This window comes from Vipera ursinii (assembly GCF_947247035.1).
Source record: "Vipera ursinii genome assembly, chromosome: 4".
NCBI lineage: Eukaryota > Metazoa > Chordata > Lepidosauria > Squamata > Viperidae > Vipera > Vipera ursinii.
The window spans coordinates 70,819,458-70,840,999 of NC_139514.1; the positions used below are offsets into that span (position 1 = coordinate 70,819,458).

At 36.4% G+C, this 21,542-nt stretch overlaps 1 protein-coding gene across 1 annotated transcript in view; it reads left to right on the forward strand.

Moving 5' to 3' along the window:
• ARHGAP6 (Rho GTPase activating protein 6) overlaps positions 1-20,983 on the forward strand; it is a 107,887-nt gene extending 86,904 nt beyond the window's left edge. Inside the window, exons 6-12 of the mRNA XM_083362691.1 lie at positions 495-645; positions 1,581-1,729; positions 4,144-4,323; positions 9,643-9,740; positions 12,293-12,498; positions 17,973-18,053; positions 18,534-20,983. Coding sequence (XP_083218817.1) covers positions 495-645; positions 1,581-1,729; positions 4,144-4,323; positions 9,643-9,740; positions 12,293-12,498; positions 17,973-18,053; positions 18,534-19,240 — 1,572 coding nt within the window. The 3' untranslated portion in view covers positions 19,241-20,983. The remainder of the gene's footprint in view (positions 1-494; positions 646-1,580; positions 1,730-4,143; positions 4,324-9,642; positions 9,741-12,292; positions 12,499-17,972; positions 18,054-18,533) is intronic.
• The last annotated feature ends 559 nt before the right edge of the window (positions 20,984-21,542 follow it).

Genomic DNA, 21,542 nt, shown 5'->3' on the forward strand with positions numbered 1-21,542 from the left:
TGCCGAGGTTTGGGGACGTTTGGGGAGGCGCCCAAACCTCCCCAAAGGTCGGCAGGTCTGCGCGGAGGAACGGAGACCTGCCGAGGTTTGGGGAGGTTTGGGGAGGCGCCCAAACCTCCCCAAAGGTCGGCAGGAGGAACGGAGACCTGCCGAGGTTTGGGGAGGTTTGGGGAGGCGCCCAAACCTCCCCAAAGGTCGGCAGGAGGAACGGAGACCTGCCGACGAGCCGCGGCTACACAGGGTATTCCTGTGTATTCAGGCTTGCAAAATGGCGGATCGAGCCTCTGCTGGCGGCAGAGGCTTGCAGAACGGCGGATCGGCTTATACTCGAGTCAATAACTTTTTCCAGTTGGGGGTGAAATTGGGGGTCTCGGCTTATACTCGAGTCGGCTTATACTCAAGTATATACGGTAATCCTCCAAAATACAACTTGCCTAATAATTGTGTCCACAGTGTATAAACATTTAAATGTTTGACATAATTTCTGTTTCTAGTTACGTGAAGAGTTTGACCGTGGTGTGGATGTAGTATTGGATGAAGAACAAAGCATTCATGATGTAGCAGCTTTATTAAAGGAATTCCTTCGTGATATGCCTGACCCACTCCTGACCAGAGAGCTTTACACTCCTTTTATCAACACACTCTGTGAGCAGTCTGTCTGTATCTGTTTGTCTACCTATCTACCTACCTACCCACCTATCTACCTACCTAAATGGTTGATAAACTACAGTCCTTCTAAATCAAACTCAATTTAAGATTATGCTTATTTTTATTTAAACTTTGCATTTCATGCAGAAATGCAGATCATGGGCATGTTTCTGATTCCAGTGATTCATAATGTATGAGTGGTCACTTTTTTATATTTTGACATAGAGAAAATGTTAAACTGTCAACTTAAATTGCCTGATATGTCTCAGTGTATTGGTCTTTAAACTTAGATTGGGGATAAAATACTAGTTAAAATGGTTCATTCTAATAATCATCTTCATATTGTCTTGTAATGATTTAATGTATAGAATGCTAAAGAGGACTAGGCAATTCAAAATAGTCCACATGTATTGAACTATGAATCACAAATTTTGGTTATGATAATATTATGTACAACTCGGGTGAATCAGCACATCTCTCAAAATGCTATATATGATAGGGGTGTTTTTTTAATGGAATCATGTCCAATTTTGGGAGACTGCCCAGACAAGTACCTGCAGTTTTCTTGGCAAGCTTTTTCAGAAGTGGTTTGCCATTGCTACATTCCTAGGGCTGAGAGAAAGTGGCTGGCACAAGGTATCACCCAGCTTGCATTGTGTCTAAAGTAGGACTAAAATGCATGGTTCCCAGTTTCTAGCCTGATGTCTTAACCACCACACCAATTGGCTCTTAGATTTTTCTACACACCCCCAAATATAATAACTTGAATGTTCTAAAACATTTAATTCTTCAGATGTTACATAGCTGTACTTAATCAATGAGATGCCTGAAAATATTAAAATGTATAGAACATTGAATTAGCTGATAATAGTTACACAAAGTAGTGCAATTAATAAGTGTATTTTTTTATAAAATTATTTTTCCTTTTTTAGTAATGGACCCTCATGAACAACTGAACACTCTACAACTTCTAATTTATGTTCTACCTCCCTGCAACTGCGACACCTTACATCGACTCCTTCAGTTCCTAGCTACTGTAGCCAACCATGCAGAAGACAAAAAAGATGAAGATAGCCAGGAAGTATGTTTATTTCACTTATTTTTATTGTGAAATTAGCACTGCAGTTCACCTTGAAGCAAAATGGATGGGAAACAAATGAAATGAAATGAAATAAATAAATAATATTGTCATAGTTCTGAGAGATGAAACCCATCAAAAGAACTTCAAGGCCAGAATTCTTCCTTAAAGAACATTTTATTCAGGAAACAAAGTATCAGCACTACATAGCTGAACCCAAAACTAAAATCCCTTCCCCCCAGATACAAAGTAACAAATTGCAATTCCCACCCCCAATAAGCAGTCATAAATCACGTTCTCCAATTAGCCTGAAACGCGGGGTTTCTCTCGAGCTCCTCAGCCCTCCAAACCGTTATCAGTTCATCCTTAATTTCCTACAGAGCAGCGTTATTTTTATGGCTAGCTGACCTCAAGCATTCATCCCAACCCTCCTTCTGCACCTGATTTCTAAATAGAAGAAAAAGCATGTTAAAAGCAAAGTGGAAATGGCTGCAATTTCTATCAGGGAAATTGCAATGTTTACAGCATTGACATCTGGCCCCCCTTTACAAAAAGGATAAATCCTGCAATTCAAACAAAATCATAGGTTAGGGGTTGCCTCTTGGTTTATTAGGGTGCTTATCATAGAATTTACTAATGAGCTGGTCAGCTTTTACATCACTAGATTTTACCCAAGTGGGTTCAGATAATGGATATCCTTTCCACTGCACTAAATACTGTAACTTTCCCTTGAAAAGTCTAGAATCAAGAATACGCTTTACTTCATAATGGGTCTGTCCAGCTACTACCAGAGGACCAGTTGCCTTCTTAGGGGTGGTTGTAAGGTAGAACCCTGAAAGGGTTTCAGTAGGCTACAATGGAACAAGGGGTGGACTTTCTCTAAGAGTCTGGGAAGCTTTAACTCTACCATAACTGGGTTTATGATTCTTATGATAGGGAAGGGACTTAAACACTTCGGTCCCAACTTCTTACTAGGCAACTTGAGCCATAAATATTTTGTGGTTAAGTAAACTTTTTCCCCAACCTGGAATGACCTTTGAGAGCCCTCTTTTTATCCGCTTGTTTTTTTGTATGTCTTGGAGGCCTTCTTCAGAGCAAGTTTCATTTTTCCCCAAACTTCCTCCTACCCTTCACCCACTGGTCAAGCATTTGGGAAGTAGAGGGTCCTTGAGGATATTCAGGTTTTGGGTTAATGTCATGGTTCCGATAGATGAAACCCATCAAAAGAACTTCAAGGCAAGAATTCTTCCTTAAGGAACATTTTATTCAGGAAACAAAGTATCGGCACTACATAGCTGAACCCAAAACTAAAATCCCTTTCCCCGGATACAAAGTAACAAATTGCAATTCCCACCCCCAATAAGCAGTCATAAATCATGTTCTCCGATTAGCCTGAAACGCGGGGTTTCTCTCCAGCTCCTCAGCCCTCCTAACCGTTATCAGTTCGTCCTTGATTTCCCAAAGAACAGCATTATTATTATGGCTAGCTGAGCTCACGCATTCATCCCAACCCCCCCTTCTACACCTGATTTCTAAATAGAAGAAAGAGCATGTTAAAAGCAAAGCGGAAATGGCTGCAATTTCCATCATTTGTCAGAATGGGAAAATCCAATGTTTACAGCATTGACAAATATTTTGTTCAGCATTGTGATAAGGAATACAATCAATGAACCATCTTATGAAACAAACTTTGCATTATTTCTAAACAAGCTGTCATGGTTCCGATTAGGGAGACAGATCAAAGAACATTCAGGCATTGTTTTTCTAAAAAGTCTATAATAATGAGAACGAAGCATCGGCACTCATGGATGGATACCAGAATCTGTATTCTCCTTCCCTGAACATATCATATCATACACAATTCCATCTCTTAATTACAAGTCATAAATCACATTCTCCAATTAGTTTAACATGTGAAGTTTCATTTCCCTCCTGAAGGGCGCCATCCCTTATCTTATCAAAACATCCAGGTTATTATTCCCCCCACCTTCAGTGATTCAAAGCAAAACAGTTAAAGCAAAAGGCTGCCTCTTATATTGTCAGAGCAAAAACATCCAATGTTTGCAACATTGACACAAGCCATGATAATTTAGGTTTGAATCAGTATATTTGGTTTTATTAATTGTCACTTTAATAGACTTTACTATGTTTTTTCCATTCTCTTTTTCATTCATGCAAAGGGATTATTCTTGAATTCAGAAACTTTTAGAACTTGCAGGTTTCTTAGGAGAAATTCTACACACAACTTGGTGTGGCTGCTATTGATTCCCCTCCATGGAATGCTTTTATATATAGCACAAAGTGACGTAGAAAAGGCAGGATCCTAGCCAGGTTAGCTAAAACAAAACTACCTACATAAAGCACTAGGAATCCATTGCCAGTTAAATAGTACAGCATTTTATTTCTTTTGTTTTTAGATCCCTGGGAACAAAATGACATCACTCAACCTAGCCACCATATTTGGACCTAATCTATTGCACAAGCAGAAGACAACAGACAAAGAATTTACTGTTCAAAGCACAGCACGTGCTGAGGAGAGTGCTGCCATTATTGCTGTTGTACAGAAGTTGATAGAAAACTATGAAACGCTGTTTATGGTACGTGAAGATTGCCTCTCTTTTTGCATTTAACAGAAGTTTTTGTAGAATAATTTTTAGTTTAGTCTTTACTTTTTAAACCTGGACACTATGCAATAGTGTCTTTTAAACATGTTTTAACACTTAAAAATATTCGCTCATGAGATGTCTGTACAATAAATAAATAAAATAGGACCATAATAAACAGAAATTAAAATTTGGCATGGTGAAATACTGGTAGCATAACAAATGATGGTAAAAGAAGGCCATTGGCTATTTTGCCATGTGGAAACATAGTTCTTAAAATTTAAAGAAAAAGGAAAGTACATACGAATTTATTTCTTTATTCCTATTTCTTCAAATAAGTTCTATGATAAGGCTAATTATATGTTTATTTGAATGAATGAATGAACCTTTATTATCTTTTTTTTATTGAAAAGTTTTAAAATACATTTTTAAAAACATAAACTCCCTCCCTCCCCCTCCCCCCCACTTCCCCTCCCTTCCCCTCCCCCCCTGACTTCCCAGAGCTGAATACAAGGTATAAACTTTAACCAACTTAAGCTAAAATATGCTAACCAACTAAAAAAAGACACTTTAGATTTTATCGCATTTTAACTCCTCTTAACATAACTAAATAACTAAATAATAATAACTAATTAATAATACATCATATAATGCTAATACTTATTTATATACTAAATGAAACTTTCTAGTCCAATATTTATTCTGAATATAATCGATCCAACTTCTCCATTCCAAAATATATCTCTGTTGCAAGTGTTCTTTCAAATATGCTGAAATCTTTGCCATTTCCGCCAGGTTTGAAACTTTTAAAGTCCACTCTTCTATAGTAGGCAGTTCCTCCTTCCAATATTGCGCTACCAAGAGTCTTGCTGCCGTAATTAAATTTAACATCAATTTACTATCTATAACAGTACAATCTGTAATAATACCCAACAGAAATAACTGTGGAGAAAACCTTATCTTTTTCTTAAATATCTTCTGCATATTCCACCAAATTTTAATCCAAAAAGCTTTAACTTTTTTACAAGTTCACCATATATGATAATAGGTTGCATCCTCACAACCACACCTCCAACATTTAGGCTGATAATTCGGATACATACATGCTAATTTTTTGGGATCTAAATGCCATCTATAAAACATCTTATAAAAATTCTCTCTTAAATTTTGTGCCTGTGTAAATTTCACATTTCTGACCCATATCTTTTCCCAGATATCCATCGCTATGGGCTCCTGAAAATTCTGGGCCCATTTTATCATATTTAACAAGTTCCATTTCTGAATCTATTTCTATCAGTGCATTATATATCCTCCTTATATGCGCTGGACTTTGATCTCTTATTTGTTTAACCAAATTTTCATCAGTTGTCAAAATACCAACTTTCTGATCCTCCTTCCATCTAGCTTGTAACTGACCATACTAGAACCAAGTCCGCACTATTCTTTCTTCTTTTAAAATATTGAATGGCTTTAATTGCCATACATTCCTTTCCATTCTAAGAATATCTTTATATGTAGTCACATCATGTTTGAATCCCACACTTATATTTTCTATTGCATGTTTAGGTATTGCCCAAATTGGTATTTTATAATTTAGCTTATGTCAATATTTTTTCCAAACTCGCAACAGAGCATACCTTAATATATGTGTCTTAAAAATATTATCCACCTTCTTATCATACAATAAATATGTGTGCCAACCAAATAATAAATCAAATCCCTCAATATTCAGTAATCTCCCTTGTGTTAGGTTAAACCAATCACTAATTAATGATAAAGCCCGCAGCCTCATAATATAATTTAAAATTGGGCATTTTAAGACCACCTCTTTCACGTACATCTTGCATTATCTTAAATTTTACTCTTGGTCTTTTCCCTGCCCAAACAAATTTATTAATACCTTTCTGCCATTCTTCCAAATCTGAATCTTTTTTGAGTATAGGTATCATTTGAAACAAAAATAAAAATTTTGGTAAAACATTCATTTTCACTGCTGCGATTCTTCCCAATAAAGACAATTGTAATTTTTTCCAACTATCTAACTCTTTTTGTATTTTTAACTATAACAATTCATAATTATTTTTATATAATTTCGCATTTGAAACTGAAAGATATACCCCCAAATATTTAATCTTTTTAACTATTTCAAATCCTGTTAATTTTTCTAAGACTACCTTTTGTTAGGTAGTGGTCATATTTTTAAGCAATATTTTAGTTTTTTTGATCTTCTTAACCCTAGAAAAAAAATCTTTAGTAGTTAATACAAAATCAATCCTAGAAAAGGATTGATGTCGATCAGAAAAAAAGGTAAAATCTTTTTCTTCCAGATTTCGTTCTCTCCAAACGTCTCTCAATTCCAAATCATCTTTCATCTCAAAAAAAGATTTAAGCAATCTGGCATGATTCGGAGTACCTTTAAAAAGACCTTTTTTGTCTTTCTGTGTGTCCAGGGCTCCATTCCAATCTCCCATCAAAATACACGATTTATAATCCCATTGAATTATTTTATTATGTAAAAAGTTATAGAATTCTCCTTGTTGTTGATTAGGTGCATATAGTTCAACTAAAAGTATTTTCTTGCCTTCTATTAAAAGTTCAATTATAACATATCTTGCTTGTTTATCAGCTTCAATTAAATTGGCTGTTAAATTCTTCTTTACATAAATAACTACTCCATTTTTCTTATCTAAAGCAGATGCGCTAAACTGTACACCCAGTCTGGAATTTATCAAATATTTTTGGTATGATACACAAATGTGCGTTTCCTGTAAGCACACAACATCATTTTAAATTGTTTCAAATACTGAAATACTTTCCTTCTCTTTTGCGGGGAGTTTAATCCATTAACATTCCAGGTTAGAAACTTTGTCGCCGTCTTTTGCGACCTGAATCTTTCGGAGCGCGTCTTGCAATACCACAAGCACCTGCTGCCTCTTCAGTCTCGCTCCTCCCACTGCTTCACTATAAGTAGATTCTTGAGATATAATTGTGGATTTCTGTTCTTCTTGTTCTTGTCTTATTCATCTGGTTGCAGCCTGCGTCATTCTTTGTTCCTTAACCTCTTCTAACGATGCCTGGGGCTGCACAGTTTCTGAAGTTTGCTGAAGTTCTTTAACCATCCACGAGGTGACTTCTTCATCTCCCTGTGTACTCTCCATTTGTGTCTGTCGCCCTCCATCTTCCTTCCTTCCTTTAAATTCTGGGGATGGCGGAGAACCTGCTTTCAATATATTAGAATAAAAGTCTTGTGCCTTCAAAACTGTGTTGAGACGGTATCTCGTGCCTAAATAATTCACCACCAAACCTAATGGTATCTCCCATCTGAACTGAAGCTGATGTTTCTTTAATTCATCTGCCAAAAAAGTAAATTCTTTCCTTCTCATTAAAATTCTCGGTGGAGTTTCTTTCAAAATTAAAACTTCTTGATCAGCAACTTTAAATCTATTGTGATAAAAAGCTTGGATAATCATATTTCTGATCGATCTCTTTGTAAAATAAACAACCACATCTCTAGGTAGTTTCCTTTGCCTGGCAATCCAAGAGTTAACACGAAATATTTTATCTATATCCCTTATAATTTCTTCCGCTTGACAGCCCAAAATCGGTTCCAGGGCTTCTGTCAGTAACACTTTCAAGTTTTCCTTTGGATCCTCTTTCAATCCTCTTATCCTCAAAGCAAACTCCATATCTCTATATTGTATCATAACCACCTCATCCTCAGTCTTATCTATTTTATTCTCAGCTTCTGACATTTTAGCATCCAATCTCAAATTATTTTGATACACCTCTTCCACACGTTCATCCAAATGCTCAATGCAAACTGCCAGCTCCTGAAAGGCCACTAAAATGTCCTCTCGTATTTCTTTATTCTTCTCATTAATAAGTTCAGATATTTGCTGAGATTGATTTTTTAAAGCATCTTGTAAATCTTTTAATGTTAATGCAGGTGCAGGTACCGCAGGGGGTGGCATCAGTGCCTGTAATGAAGAATGTTGAACTGGTGATGCACCAGTACTTCTAGGAGCAGAAGCTTTAGCTGATTTAGAGGCCATTTTAACACCCAATTAATCTTCGTTGTGCACTTTCACTTTTCCACTCAGCTTGCAACTTTGTTTCTCCCCTATTAAATATACAAATCCTTAGGTTCACTTTTAAACCAATTTCAAATATTTTGCGCAGAGTGACTTTAAAAAAACCCGATTTCTTCCTTCTCAGTCTTTATATTTTATAATATATTCCTTGTCCTTTTATTTTTCACTAACAATTCACTCCTGCGCCATCTTTCTTCCTTTCTTTTAGTATAAACTGGAGTTAAAGATCATATACTTGCTGTTTCAAAATTCTCCTGCACAGCTCTGCCTGCATCCAAGTAATCCAAAATACAATATTGATTGCAGGGATGGTTGCAGCGTCCTGCTCTGTTCCAAAGCCTTGGAACAGAGGAGTCCCCGAGTCCAGAGCTAATTCAGGCTGCGGGGGGCTCTCACCCTTCAACCCCCAGAATAACAATTCTAGGGGTCTAGGGGAGCTCTACCCCTACCTGAATGCTCCCCCTCCCCTCTTTTCCCGAGGGGGGGTTTTCCGAACCGCAAAACAGCTGATTGTCACTGTTTTCATGGTTCAACGGAGAACAACTGGGCTGATGGTCAAAGCGGCCACCATCGACGGAGCCTTGCCACCCAGAAGTTCAATGAACCTTTATTATCAAAGTACAACGTGTGTACAGTGAGTTTCTGTGTTAATTAAAATATCATCTAAATACACTAGCACCCCTTTGTATAGGTGCTTGTGTAGGACTTCATTGATAAGTTGCATGAAAACAGCAGGGGGCCTAGGAGGCCAAATGGGAGGGCTTTAAATGTTTTGAGAACGCTGAGGTGCTAGGCAGATAACAGGTCACTCTGAGGGCATGACAGCCTTGGAACCAGGCTAGAACCGGCCGGGAGGGAGTCTGCTTCGTCTCCAAAGAGAATCCCCCTCCCTAATTTCCAAGCGTTACAGCAAAGTGAAAGCATCCCAAATATGCCAACGTCCCCCCTCCAACAGAATGGCAGAACATGAAGGTGGACCTGATAGTAGCTCTCTGAAAGGCAAGCTAAATGGCTTGTATTATGAAAAGCTTATTTTATAAACAAAATATGATAAAAGATAATAGAAACTATATTTAAAGAAAGGTGGTGTTTTGTATGTTATTTAACTGGAATAAATTGTTTTATATTTGTGATTATATTCAGATTGATATTGTGATTATATTCATATTTAAAAGGTGTATAATTTTGCTATTCATTCTTTTGATGTTTTATTAATGTATAGGTCCCAGCTGACCTTCAAAATGAAGTTCTAATTAGTCTGCTTGAGACTGATCCAGATGTTGTAGACTATTTGCTGAGAAGGAAAGCTTCCCAGTCATTGTGAGTAATTTGTTAATTTTCTTTTATTTGCCTCCATTGGGATAATATCATAATTTATCATAATTGTCCAAAGGCTTCCTATTTCAGAACCCTTGGCATATTTATTTAAATAATAACTATGAATAATGTTAACCATTATGAAATTAAATTATGTACCTCTTTTATAAAATGTTAGTAAAACCCTAATACCTTTAGAATAATCTTTTACTGTTTTTTATATGACTATCTTAATTTTCAAGCCTATTTTAATAAAATAAACTTTAGTTAAATGTCTGAGATTCTCCAAGGCCTTTAGTGCTCCATCTGCACTAAAACCTGGGTCCATACATCATGGCAAAAGTGCAAATATGTCTGCACTTAGAACTTTCTGGGCTGATGGCATACCTAACATTTACATTGTAATAAAATTTTAAATAAACTATTAAACAGAAGGTTAGCATGTTACTAAGAATTGAACTCAAGAATTTATTTCTAAAAATGTTTCTGGGTCCCATAAAGAACAAAGAAGCATTTTAGTCACTAAAATGATAGCACAGTGCTTTGTTGGGATGTGTGCCTATCTGCCTAGAAAAAAGACCAACTCATGCTGAGACAGTAGCCTACATCCTGGAAAGCTGTGTGAAGTGACACCTTAACAGTGTGACTTTCAGTCAATGTTTTGTATTTGGTCCTGCCCATTGATAATATGCCGTTTGTGAAAGTGCTTCTAAATGCTTTTACAATTCAGAATGAACCCAACACTTGGGAATCTCTGTTAATTAACTTAAGCTCTGTTCTTCTACCTTTTATAGCTGTGAGGTTATAGAAATTCCAGTGGATGAGATCTTTGCTCTTGCTCAAAAAATATCTCTTTAACAGTTGATTCCTATTCTAACAAAAATTATCAGCACATATTGCTTAGTTTAAGAATGTTTAATATTTACAACTGCTCAAATCTGTATAGACCCTGACCAAATAGCCAAGTCAAGTAGATAATAGCACCTTTGATGTCTTATACAGCCATCTGATACTGGGAATAATGTCCTTATTTTCCATGTTGAATTTGCCTTAGTACAAAAAAATATGTGCACCATGGCTGCTTTGTATGCATATTATCTTATTCTACTTTGGAAATGAAGGAAGATACATTACTTCCTTAAGCCCTGATCCCTTATTTATTCCTAAGTCATCATTTAAATCTCCTGAGAAGAAATATATCTTTTCAACATTTTCCAGTAAATCATTGGGAACAGTTTGTTGTAATTCACAGTTGATAGGACCAGTAATTGTGCTACTTGTTTCAACAACAGTATTCAGTGGTTGAAAATGACAGAATTGTCACTGTAGTTTTGTTCTCCTCTTAGATGCCTAATTAATATTGAAGTGCCCAGGAATCATTTTTATATGTTTTGATACTAACATGTTTCCAGCTGTAACTGCAAAGTCATGGGAAAGAATTCGGCTAGAAGATTAGAGGGACAATTTATTCATCATGAAAAGAAAATTGACACTCATAGGACACATCATTTTTTCTGTGTCAATCTGGAGAGATGACTACATATTTACTGGGCTATTTTTCCTGATAAGCTGGAACCAAAAAGTGAGATACACATGTCTTGGGACCATCTTAATATTCTTGATAATGAATTTCAAATCTTGACATGAAAAACTATAACTCTACAGTGAGAAGTGAGCACATGTCAGTAATTGGTCATATAGCATAGTTCAGTTGCTACTTGTAAAATGGGCATAGTGATTTTCTATGTAGACTTTTCTCTTGATCAAAACATTTTTTGCATCTACTTTTTCTAATAACTTCACTGTTTTTCTATTTAACTGGAAGACTATCTGCTCAGTCACAATGAAACAGTACAATGTTATATAACACTGTTTGCTAATAACAGTACAGTGCTGACAGCCTATTTGTAGAGTCTTCTTATCCTTTCTAATATGGCTGGATTTGTCAGGATGAAATTTATCCCTAACTCCATAATAATCTAAAACTAAACCATCATTTGAAAATGAAATCAAGATTCTTGCTGTGAAGGATTTCTTGTTAAATACTAAATAGAACATGGAATGGCCATTTTAAATTCTTAGGGAATATTTTTGATAAAAATATTTTTTGAGGGGAAAAAACCAAAATGTTCAACTTTTATTCAAGGTAAGGTATAATTTGAGAGCTTTTATAAAGTTTTATTTTATTAAAAGTAGCATTTAAATGGACTGTCCTTTGTTCTATGGTCATTGTTTCTTGCAGTTGCCTTTTTTCATTATATTTCCTAAATTCATTATATTGTACTCAATAATGTACAAAACACTTCCTGTGTCATATTCAGACTTACATGTTCTTAAAGCTTTCTTTTTTTAATTAGAATCTTGGATATAGTTGTCTTGAATATAATGTAACAGTAATTTCACCTACATTGTGTTGAATCCCATCCTATAATTGTTCGCTATTCAGGCAGTTATTTTCTGTAATTTTTAGTTTTATTCTATCCACATATTACTGAAATACTCTGCTTTACATGGGCTACATTTTATTAACTCGTATTTATGTTTCATTTTATCAGAAGCCCTGAAATGCTTCAGTCTGAAAGGTCATTCTCCATAGAAGGTAGACATTCATCCATAGACTCAAACAGAACTTCAAGTGGCGATATATCACCATATGACAACAACTCTCCAGTGCTATCTGAAAGATCTCTTTTGGCAATGCAAGAAGATATGTCCCTCACTTCTGAGAAGTTAAATAAAGTACCAGAACAGAGCACATTAGGTAGCAATTTTCAGCCAAAATCAAAAGAGAATTCATTTGGTAGGATCAGCATATACCATAGCTATGAGTATATATTAGTTCTAATATCATTGTGAATATTCTTTTATAGTAAAAACTATTTTTATTTTAAACATCATTTTTCTTAGTGAATTGATTTCCTTAACAGAATAGAGTCAGACTGCTAGGGTTAGACAGATACAGTTTATCAAATTTAAATTTCAGTTCCTAACAACAAATTTCTGATTTTAATTTAAAGATTGTCTAAGAAAACATTCTTTGAAAATGTTTGATAAGATTTTATAAATATCCAACAATATATCCAGGTGAAAAGATTTTGTTGCAATTGAAAAGGGTCTTTATACATAATGCTCTTCAATTATACTAAAAAGATTCAGAATTCAGTAATTCAGAAGAGCAGAGTTTGTACATCAATTCAGATGTACAAAATCAACCTGCTAATACAAAATACATTCCATGGACTTTTAAACTAGAATTATAATGGCATAATTATGCCTGTGGTTAAGTCATAGGTTTAGTGTTCTAGTATATGAACATCTCCACGTTTAACCTGCATAATATCAGTGCAGAAATATAAAACATTTAAAAAATGAAATCAATTCTAATTCTTTGCAAATATTTTGAATTACAGGTATTGTACATTTTTCTTGAATCTTGAATTTTATCTTTGAACTTTTGAAAATCACATCTTTCATTTTTCAGTTGAAGAATGTTTGTGCCAGAAACACTGACAGAATGAAAACTTTTGTGAACCTAAAGAAAATTATTTTGCTTAAATGGGGGTCCCAATATTTCACTGATTGGTTAAAAATTGGGAAAGGAGTCCGGCAAAGCTGTATACTGTCGCCCTGCCTATTTAACTTATATGCAGAGCACATCATGAGAAAGGCAGGGCTACATGAATCAAAAGTTGGAATTAAGATTGCCAGGAGAAATAACAACCTAAGATATGCAAATGATACCACTCTAATGGCAGAAAGTGAAGAGGAACTAAAGAGCCTCTTGATGGAGAGTGCAAAAGTTGGCTTGAAACTCAACATTAAGAAAACCAAGACCATGGCATCCGGCCCTCTCAATTCCTGGCAAATAGATGGGGAAGAAATGGAGGTAGTGACAGATTTTATTTTCCTGGTCTCCAAGATCACCGCAGATGGGGACTGCAGCCAAGAAATAGAAAGAGGCTTGCTCCTGCGGAGGAAAGCTATGGCAAATCTAGACAGCATACTAAAAAGCAGAGACATCACCCTGCCAACAAAAGTGCATATAGTCAAAGCCATGGTTTTCCCAGTTGCAATGTATGTCGGTGAAAGTTGGACCATAAGAAAGGCTGAGCGCCAAAGAATTGAGGCCTTTGAACTATGGTGCTGGAGAAGACTCCTACGAGTCCCTTGGACTGCAAGGCGTTCAAACCGGTCAGTCGTAGAGGAAATCAACCCTGACTGCACTTTAGAAGGCCAGATCCTGAAGTTGAAACTCAAATACTTTGGCCACCTAATGAGAAGGAAGAACTCACTGGAGAAGAGCCTGGGAAAGATTGAGGGCAATAGAAGAAGGGGATGACAGAGAATGAGGTGGCTGGATGGAGTCACTGAAGCAGTAGGCGTGAGCTTAAGTGGACTCCAGAAGATGATAGAGGACAGGAAGGCCTGGAAGAATGTTTTCCATGGGGTTATGATGGGTTGTACATGACTCTGCAACTAACAACAACAATATTTCATGCTCCTTTTCATCTGAGAATTTCACTGAGTCATTCACTTGGGGATCTATTGCCCATATTGTAAATAAATCCATTGAGGTAGCAAAAACTCTTGACATCAGATTAAAACATTATTTAGATCCTAGCTGTTGTTTCTGTTCTTTGGTTATGACCCACTAAGATTTTAGCTTGATATCAAGATTTTTGGCTTCCTCTGGCTGCCTTGCTTTCTTGTGACAAAAATAAATTGCAGTTTTATTATATGCTGATGATAACAGTGTTACTGTCACAAATGTCACTTAGACTGAAATAAGGGCTGCGTGTCCTGGCCACTAATGGTTTCCAGGAAGTACTTGAATTTTGATATACTAAAAGATCTTATTTTTGGCAAAATAACCCAGGGTTCCTAACCTGACCATATAACCAATCAAATTCTTTAAATATTTGGGTATGATTTTTAATAACTCTACCAAATGCGGGTCACACTAAAATTATTTAATTCAAAATGCACAAAAATTAGTGGTAGCAATGCAATCCTTCTTCTTCACTAGATACATAGCTTCTTTACCCCACTAGAAAGATTCAGTTTAAATTCTTAGATACTATATTCCAAGTGATCCTATATGTAGCTAACATAGTACAAAGCAGGGAAACAGGTTTGACTAAAGTAGAAATGAGTGCATGGATTTGTATTAATTCCAATGGAAGAGAATATATCTAGCTCATGAAGTATAGAGTCTCTGGTGCTCTCTGACTCTGATTGCCTGCCTATAGACTTGAAGAGCAGGCTGATTAGAGAAATTGAAGGCTGCCTTCCCCTCCCAGTGTAAGTACAGGAGAGGGGTGAATAAAGCTACAGCCTTAAAACAAGTGTGGAGGAGGAAATCCACATTTTCTCTGCAACCAGCAGCACATAGAGAAAAGCAGCTGAATAAAAGAAGGTGGTTTTTTTTTCCTTCAAAGGGAATGGATGGTTCAGAGGATCAAGAACTATAGAGGCACAACAATGCCAAACACAATATGAAAAGGTGCAAGTATTCTACATGCTGGCTGTTAACAGAAAAAACAAGAAATTTCAAAAAGGGAAATTAAGGCCTAAAGCAGAACAGGATTTATAGGAAGAAAGCATTATTATAAATAGTAGTATAAAGTAGAGCATTGTAATAGTAATTGAATAGAATAAATAATAAATAAAAAGGTAAAGGTTCCCCCGCACATGCGTGCTAGTCGTTTCCAACTCTAGGGGCCGGTGCTCATCTCCGTTTCAAAGCCGAAGAGCCAGCGCTTGTCCGAGGATGTCTCTGTAGTCATGTGGCTGGCATGACTAGACGCCAAAGGCACACGGAATGCTGTTACCTTCCCACCGGAGTGGTCCCTATTTTACTACTTGCATTTTTACGTGCTTTTGAACTGCTAGGTTGGCAGAAGCTGGGACGAGTAACAGGCGCTCACTCTGCTACGCGGCATTCGGGATTCAACCCACCAAACTGCCGACCTTTTGATCAACAAGCTCAGCGTCCTAACCCACTGAGCCACCGCGTCCCTTGTAGTAACTAGCATAGTAATATAGAAATAATAATAATAGAATAAAATGGAATATATTATAATGGCAATAGAAAGCATCCACATATAGATTTGCAAGTTTCACATTGAACTTTTATATCTTCTTTTTTTACAAAATAAAACATCTCTTCAGGATCTAAAACCTATAAAAAGAATAACACTATCACACATCAAAAATCTATTAGAAACAATCAACAGACTATTGTAACCACATGATATCATCATAGCACACAAGCCAACTAAAGCCCTCCATCTTAAGTAAACCAAAAGACATAATAACTGAAGAAGAAAAAAAGCAATGCAACATACATTTTAAGGATTATAACAGCTGTTTGTAGGACAAACAGGCAGAACACCAGCAGAATGTGTCTATGAACAGTAACTAGCAGTCAGAAAACATGATGAAACCTGTTTAATCTCACATCATGCAGCAAACTCAACCGTAGTTTCATTTGGGAAGCTGTGCATCCTTGACCAATCTAAATCCAAAAATGCTAGGGAATTCCAAGAAGCTTGATATTCAGACAAATCAGCCATCAATAGATATATAAAAACAAACTGCAGAGATAATTAATGCAACAAAGGAAACAAAATTACTTAGAACACAGTAGCCTACACCCAAAGAAGCAGGGATTAGCACCAGACAAACAAGCAGAAAACAATACCATAATCAAGGAATTACCATGGAGAAAGCCACACGCTGATTAGTACTGATGATGTAATGAAACTGCAAGCAAACAACCAAACTCAGAGTATCAAGACTCCACATTTGGAATGATGCCTGGATAATTTTTTTGGGGGGGAGGTTCCCCCGGAGGGTCTAGGCCATGTGTGTCAAACCCACCACATCAAGTGACGTGTCACGACTTATTGTGACTTTGTTTGCATTGCCAGAGATGTGTAACACCAGCTGCCTGCAATTAGTGCAGGTTCGCATCCCACCAGGCTCAAGGTTGACTCAGCCTTCCATCCTTCCGAGGTAGGTAAAATGAGGACCCAGATTGTTGGGGGCAATAAGCTGACTTTGTAATAATGCCGCTTGAGGGGGGGCGAAAGCCCTAATAAGCAGGCATATACATAGAATGAAGGCTACTGCTAAGCTTGTAAGCCGCTCTGAGTCCTCGGAGAAGGGCGGGATATAAATGGAATTAATAATAATAATAATAATAATAATAATAATAATAATAATAATAATAATAATAATAACAACAACCAGCCCACGGGCCGGCAGCTTGACACCTCTGGTCTAGGCAATTGACTCTTAGCAGATAAGTATAAATTAATGTAGAAAAGTCTTGAAAAAAAGTACAAAATTGTGGTTTCATAAGAGTAGCCATCCTGATAAAGCAGGGGTGTCAAACTGCCAGCCCGCGGGCCGGACACGTCATGCGGAAGTTGTGCCCACCCCATTGCCGGCAATGGCAAAACAGTCCCAATACATTGCACGACATCACGTGACATCGTGAGGTTGACATGTCTGTGATAAAGTGATAGGGTTGAACATTTCCTGCATTCAAAGTGCTAAAGATTTGAAAACTCAATCTGACTTAAAGTAGTCAATCCCCATTTTTTAGGTTTACGATTGTTTTTATTCTATTCAATTGTGTCCATTGCTATGTACCCCAAAGAGTACCAGAATCAGAACAGCTGTCCTCAAGGGAAAATACTTAAATATTCCTTATGGGTTAACATTTTGCCCTTGTGAAGGAGATATTGAGTGCATATTTCATGTCTTTTTACATTGCACCTGTCTTATCCCTCAGACAGATCTGATTTATGTTTTTATTTTGCTATATTTGAAATAATGATTTTAACTATTTTGCTAAATGACAGAATTCTGATAGATTATTGTAACAAAGAATACTACCAATACTAGAGAATATATGTAAATTAGGATTGAACTGTTGGACTCTTGGTTGTTCTCTCAGTTTGGTTAGTTTCTATGGGGTGAGGTTTCTTTCTTGATAATTCTTTAAAAATACCCTTATTAAGGAAAAATCCTCCCACACCAAGACTAGAAGTACAAAATGCTTCAGTCCCCTATATACCAATGATGTTACCTAGCATAGTACATCTGCAGGAAACAGCTAATTTCCGAGAAAACTGAGAACCCAAGTAGCTACTGCTATTTCTTTCTAATTTGTATCTCTATTAAATATTAGGATCACCTACATTCATATTCCTTCTAATCCTATAGATGTATCAGAGGACTGTTTCCACATCTGGGGCACCTGGCATTCAACTGTGAAAAGTGGTTCCAAAGGGCTGGGAATGATAGGTATACATATTGTTTTTGTTTCTATGCATTGAATAATTATCTGATTTGATTATTTATATAATAGCGCTATTTCATTATAGTATTGTACTAGAAGAGGACTGCTAATTCTCTTTCTCCAAAAGCCACCTATTTTATAAAGTATGGTTCAGTGAACTATAGTTTACAAAAGTTTATACCACATTAAATATTTTTTGTGTCTGAGTATCACAGGAGTTTTTACAACAGGTGGGGTTTTTTTTTGCAAACTTTCAGATATTATGATAATTCAAATCAAGGCACAACTATCTGTAGAATAGTTTGCACTATAGAGCAGGACTACTTGTATGGAAATGTTGTGTTTGTATATATGAGTAATCAATAGTAATTCTAGATATCATTCCCAAACCTGATGCAAGATCCCAATGCCCATGTCATTGTAGATTATCTCAAAAACAATGTATGATTTGCTTTATTATTGATCATTCTCTGTGGTTTTTTTAGAGTCATATAGAGACATCTATGACAGCAGCTCCTTGCGGCCAGGGCAGTGCTCCCTTTCTCAAGGGAGCCTGTCATTGTCTTCTCCTCAGTGGCGGGAAAGCAGTACAGAGCTAGATAATGAAAACCAAGTCATCCAGAGGAGTCAGACAACAGCTTCCCTTCCTGGTTGCGGTTTGCATCCCGCTCTGTCTCAAGTCTACAGCACCCCACAGATTGAAGTAGGTAGGAAGAATTCCAGCCAGTCCAATTCAAAACATCATTCACCTGTAAGATATACAGAGAACTTGATGGAGCATGACTCAGATGCAACTTGCCTGCATACTGCATTTAAGCCATCGCCTCTAAGGCAAGCTGAAGTAATTCGAAAAAACAGACCACCACCTCCTTATCCTGAAACAGCAAAACAAAGCAACTTTTCATCCCTCCAACCAGCAGTATCTTCTACAGGGTATTCATTGTGGAAGCTTCAGAAGACAGACTTATCTGGGGCCCAGGGAATGAGGATCATGACTCAGGTGCCTGAACAACCTACCCAGCACGAGGAGGAACAGAACCAAAATGAAAGAAAGTACTCCTTTCCAGACAGTGAGCAGAACAGTAAAAATTTGTCAGAGACAGACTGGCATGGTTGGCAAAGCGATCGATGGCAAATTTGGGAGATTTTATCACCTGACAATCCAGATGTGCTCCCTGAAACATTAGTATGAGTGGAGAAATCAGCAGGTCTTTTCGAAGTAGGGAAAAGTGGTAATTGTGGATGGGATTTATACTGAATTATTTTTTAAAGTTTTAATAAAATTAAATTTATTAAAAGAATTTTAATAGCAGTGTAAAATTTAGTAACACATTTTGGGATTTTGTAGAAGGAAATGTGAGATGGCAATTTCAGTGCAGGCTATTCTGTGAAATATAAGCTGTGTATACAATAAAAATGACCCTGGTGTTGTTAAGATACATTTATGTATCTGCAGCTCAAATGATTGTATATTATGCAGATGTTATGTGCACAATAACATTGTATTTATATGCAGGAAAATAATCTTGAATGCTTTTTTGAAAATATCTTTTAATCATGCACTGCTAATATTAATATACAGTATATTGATATCATTGGAAATGCACAAACTGGCTTCTATGCTTTTAATTAATCTGTTTGTGAAAGTTGTATATTTTCACTGACAAATAAGGTGGAATGAAAACACTAAAAGCCATATATTTTATAGTAAGGAAGTTAAAGAGTATCTAATATACTATTTGCTTGCAAAGAAATTTTAATGACCATATATTTTTACTCTTTTAGAAAGCAATCCCAGTCACCTCTTCATAAACATGTCCATGCCTACACCATATACAAAAAGTTCCCAAAGATTCTTCTACCCATTCCACATTAGGCTTGTAAAATTTTGACATGGATGAGAAAATACAGGAGATAGTGTTTATAAAGTTTTGTTAAGACTGTTTATGTGACAGACCCTTTTGAATTTTCAATATTTCTTTATAAATATGATCTAAAATCTGACCTTTTCTCCTCATAAGTCCTAAAACTAGATAAAAAGAACCCAGTTAAATAAATGAGCCAAAACCCCTAACCCTTATATATTAAGGGAAATTATCCACAGCTACATATCCAAAGCTACAAAAACTAAGTGAACCTTTGCTTTTCAGTAACTGGTGTGCTCCTGTTGGAGAACAATAACAACTAAACGTTTCCAATAACTGTTGATCCTGCACATTAGCTTGGAGGAATTCTAGCTCATTCCTCCTTAGAGAATAACTTTAGTTCAAGGATGGTAAGCTTCTTTGCATAAATAGTCCTTTCAGGTTTTTCCACAAGCCTTCCATAGGATTACAATCAGGAATTTGATTTAATAATTAAGACTAATTATTCTTTGGTTGTACAACTTGAGTATCTGGGATCATTGTCTTGAAGCATGACCCACTTTTTTCTGAGCTTCAGTTCATGGACAGTATACTGATATTTTCCTGAAGAATTTGCTGGTACAGTTCAGAATTCTATCCATGATGGTAAACTATCTTGGTTCAGAGGTACAAAGGAGGCTCAAATCATGATACTGCCACTACTATGATTCACAGATAAATTTCTTATGTTACAATATAGTGTTTGCCAAACATAATGCTTTTCAATCAAGCCTAAAAGTTTTATGTTGGTCTCACCTTTCCATAAAACATTCTTTCAATAGACCTCTGGCTTATCTATGTGGTCTTTTGCAAATTGTAGATGAGGTGAGCAGCAAAGTCAGCTTTATTTTTTATATATCTCCTTTGTATGAGCTGTGACAACTTTCTACATACCCAGAATCCTGTTCTTTAAATAAGACAGGACCTTCCATACTCACACTTGATTATCATCCCATGGATTGAAACACCTGACTGATAATCCTAGAGGTTCATATACTGTACATGTTTTAAATCATTCTCCAATAAACAAATGGACAAATATAATGTTTTGAGTCATTCATTTAATTGTGTTTTTACCTAGTTTTAAGACTTTTCTGGAAAACAAATAATGTTTTAGATAGAACATATCTATGCAGAAATATTAAAAATTCAGAAGAGTTCACAAATTTTTATTTGTACTGTACTGTATGTTTTTATATGTATTCATGAGACCTGGATTCCTGACAATTAACTAAAAATATTTTCCTTTTTTAACCAACACTGTTGGTTAAAAATTAGTAAAATATTGATAGAATTCCACAAGATGATTCCAGTGCAATGTTGTGTTTGTTAAATGTCAAAATTCTGTGCTTTAAAAGTTTTACTATCAGACTTCTGGTTTGTCACGCAGCCAATATAGACGGCTGGGAGTTTTGCTCTCTCTCCCCATCCAGTTTCGCATCACTGGGGGGGCCCTGAAAAGGGCCGAAAGTTGCCCTGAAGAGGCAACCAGCAAGGAGGGGTGCCACTGGATCACGGGAGAGCTGCAACTCTCCCGTTGGACCTGGCGATCCCTCCAAACCGGCGGATGAAAGGACCGGCCATTATGGC